This window comes from Olea europaea, chromosome 17 (assembly GCF_002742605.1).
Source record: "Olea europaea var. sylvestris chromosome 17, O_europaea_v1, whole genome shotgun sequence".
NCBI classification, from domain to species: domain Eukaryota; kingdom Viridiplantae; phylum Streptophyta; class Magnoliopsida; order Lamiales; family Oleaceae; genus Olea; species Olea europaea.
The window spans coordinates 12255136-12259270 of NC_036253.1; the positions used below are offsets into that span (position 1 = coordinate 12255136).

The 4135-nt window shown below is 35.8% G+C and overlaps 1 protein-coding gene across 1 annotated transcript in view; it reads left to right on the forward strand.

Moving 5' to 3' along the window:
* Positions 1-3500: 3500 nt before the first annotated feature.
* Positions 3501-4135, forward strand: part of LOC111365631 (omega-amidase, chloroplastic-like) — a 19733-nt gene continuing 19098 nt past the window's right edge. Inside the window, exon 1 of the mRNA XM_022986171.1 lies at positions 3501-3569. Within this exon, the coding sequence (XP_022841939.1) occupies positions 3501-3569 (69 nt within the window). The remainder of the gene's footprint in view (positions 3570-4135) is intronic.

A 4135-nucleotide genomic window follows, 5' to 3' on the forward strand; every position in this document is an offset into this window, starting at 1 on the left:
TATCTGTACCAAACAATGGAGACAAATTGAAAGAAGAACAAGATGCTGGGCTTGAAGACAAGTTTCTTACAAGGGAAGGGACTGATGCAATAGAAAAACAACATTTTAATAAAGCCCCTGTTTGACAACCATTAAAAAGAGCCTTGGGGAAAATGAGTTTTAGAATAATGATTTTTTGGGGAATGTGTGGTTAAAAAAGTAAGAATTTTTTTGATTTATGTGTACAGTATTTAACTGTAAGAATGTGTGGTTGAAAATAAGTTTGAGAAAAAAGAATTTTGTAAAAATGGTTGTTAAACAGGGCTTATCGTGAACATTGAACTAGCATAATCAAGTGAACTCTTGAGACAATGTAGCTACTGAAGAGCATCAAAGAAAACCTCTTAATGCTTGTTTATTAGATTTTTATTTTAACCACACATCCTGATGAGGGCATCCAGTCTTTTATTTATTTCTATTTGGACTCTTTTTTATAATTAGCCCCCGTTTGGCCGCCATTTTCATTCTTTTTTTCTTCTCTCTTATTTTCAATCACACAATATTCCATAAAATAATATTACACGTAAATAAATTTTTTTTCATTATTTATTAACCACACATTCTTTAAAAACACTATTCCAAACATTAAAATTTGGAAAAAAATGGGGGCCAAACGAGGGTTTATGTTATTGGACTTGTACACTGGGTGTGGCTCAAGCCCACTCTTTTTAGGGTTTTGTTTTGCTATTTAAATCTAGTTTTCGTATAATTGAATAGTTGATGATTATGATGAATTGATATTGGTTTTGGCGTCTCTTTTCTCTTTCTTCCCCCTTTCTCCCGAATTTCTGCTTCTTCGGTTTCCCCCCAATTCTCTCCGGTTTCTTCCCCTTTCTTGCAGCCTCTTCTTTATCCTGCATCAAATTTGGTATCAGAACTAAACTTGGATAATATTTCTTCATCCATTCCACATGCACAACCAATATATCCATCACCTGCTGCTGCTGCAACTCCTTTCTCGCCACTAGTGCTGCAATCGTAATTAGAGAAATAACTAATTCCACCACATGCAAAACCAATCACTTCCGCAACCTATCACCAAACGTCATAGTATCAAACTAACTCCAGTATACCTCATGTCTTCATCCAAGCAATCCACTACCTAAAACTACCACAACATCCACTCACAAAATCATAGCCCATAATAAATAGAACCATACGACCACGCAACCAGTCACCACCACTCACAACAAAAACCGCACATTACTCCAAAATCCCCACAGCTATCGTCACGTACGACTTGTGAATCGCGCCACCGCCATTGTTGAATCTCAACCAGTAAATCTGGCCCAAACCACGCGACCGCCTCTAACAGTCACGGGAACCCAAAAATTGAACCACCCAGCGACCGTCACCTCTAATCATGGCACCCAACGACCCATCGTCCCCGTAGTTGCTGACTCTCATCTACATCGAGCCACAATTTTCCCAGACGAGAATAGGGCTCGACGAATTAGGCTAGCAATTGCCGGGAGTAGTTATTTTTCAAATTGGGCTTTGCCTTAGTATTCAGGGATTTGTATTGTGAGATTCAGTATTTGATTTTCAGTTGGGCTCAGTGTTATTATTTTGGGCCTAGTAAAAGTGTAGGTTAAAAAAAGAGAGAGAGAGAGAGAAAAAAGGAACAGAAAGAATAGAAAGAAAAGTGAAAGAAAGGGAGTAAAGTGAAAAAAATAAAAGAGAGAAAAAAAAGGAAAAAAAAGAAGAAGAAGATGAAGAGAAATTTTCATCATTATTCATAGGTGATCTTTTTATTATGTTGATTGACCACTTTGCCACCATAGCCCATGCTAATTTGAAAATTACGATTGGAGCATTGTTTGACTCTTGTAAGTTCCTTGATGTAACAATGTTATTATATTGAATATATGCTTTTATTTTAGTGTCTTGGCATGTCAATTAAAAAAAACCATGTTATGGTGTGAATATCAAACGTTAGGAGTCCACTTGTTGACAAATGGATGAAAACTTCTTCAATTTTCATTGCCTTCTAATGAACTCTTATCGTTACTTGAACACACTAAGTATTTACTTTCACGAGTGGACCAATTGCCTTTTGTTTCCATGCTTACATCTATTAATATACCTAGCAAGGCATTTGTTTCAAATAAGTTATTAAGACATCTAGAATTTGCTATACAAATAGCAGTTGTTTCTTGTCTTCGGGAAATATTCCTCATTATGGCACTTGATTCCCCCTTTTGTGATGAAATAATGCAAGATATTTTTTCCTTGATTATATCATCATTTGCATATCTCATGAGCACGTCCATCAATTTGTATGCTACGACAGTTATGATACTAGATATCATGGCTAATGCGAAATACTGCCTTATCATGTTGGACCTAGATTGTGAACGTACGATAATTGACATGTTCCAACACTTTCTTGTAGCTCTAAAAGGAAATTATTGAGGGAATGTCTTCACATCCATAGAGACTATCATGACCTTTATATTAGAAGAAAGTGACAATATTCCTCTAGATTTGATTACCCTTCTTTTGGATAGTATTCAAACTAAACACAAAGATGTTTCTCCTATTACATTTAATGTGGTGGAAAGACTTTTTGAGAAGTGTGCTGGCACAATCAAACCTTACTTGTCACGACCTATAAAATCTTTAGGGGTTTGTTTATATGATTATAGTGCAGTTCTTTCCCCCATTTTCATAGAATTTGAAAGTTGTGAACAATGTATCGTGTCCTCTATTTTGACCACACCTGTAGCCGATACACTGAACATTGACATAATTGAGAAAGTACCTAAAGCAATGCCATCGAAGTCAAACATTTCAGATGTCCTAGATCTTGTGCCTACTATGTTGCATGACTTTCATGTTGACTTTATTTGAGTTCTTCCTCAATTACACGAGACTCCACGAGTGGATGTTACCTACTAATTATCGACACGCTGTGCTCGCTCATCGTTATGTTGGCAATATTCCTAAACTTCATGCCAAGTTAAAGGTCAAATCCTTTCCAATCATGAAATTTTTGAATTTACTTTCGATGTGCAATATAATTTAGAGTGCTTTATTGACGAGTATTATATTTTATTGCAAGTCTCTTTGATTCGATTTCCTAAAAATGTGAAGAAAAAGTTTTTGGACCACTCATATAAAGATTTTCCATTTGACTGGCCATCTCACTTAAATGAAAGTTATATTTTCAATGTAGAAGAATTGTTTGTCTCTACAGGTCAACCTTCGGTGCTAAGTTCTTATGCTCCTCATTATACACAATCACATGAAGATTTTGGAGATGAGTTGGATGAGCATTTCCTATTTGAAGATTAGTATCGGTATTTGATTAAAAAGAGAGATCGTCCTCTTTAGGTGAATCATATCCTTGAGGATAAGTTGCAGCTTTCACTATTATTAACAGTTGAATTTCGATATTTGATTCTTCAAAAAGATCGTTTCCCGTGGTATGAGTCAAAAGCTTAGCACTGAATGGAGATATGATATGGAACCTTGTTGGTATCAAGTCGGCTGCAGCCTTTTGTGTTCTGTCCACTCGACAGGGTCAAGTTTTCTCCCACCTCAGGAGAGTTGATGTGGACATCAAGTCTTTTTATTTATTTCTATTTGGACCCTTATTTATATATATGTTATTGGACTTGTACAATGGGTTTGGCCCAAACCCACTCTTTTTAGGATTTTGTTTTGTTAAATCTAGTTTTCATGTAATTGGAACAGATAATTATGATGAATTAACATTGGTTTTGGCGTCTCCTTTCTCTCTCTTCCCCTTTTCTCCTGAATTTCTATTTCTTCTCCCCCATTTCTCTCCGGTTTCTTCCCCCTTCTTGCTGCCCCTTCTTTATCCTGCATCACATACCTAAGGACCTTCAACTTTATCTACTATTTAACCATACATTTCTTGAGATCCATTGTATATAAGCGCTTAAAAGCTTAGCCAAACAAGCACTTAATAGCTAATCGATCAAAGAGTTGTATATGAAATTGAACATCATAAAGTGTATTATAGAAACAGGCAATAAATCATGAATTATAGTCCTAAATCATGACTTGAGCCAGATTATTTTATAATCGATCTTACAGCAGAAATACAATCCAAAAATTGTCTTGTAGC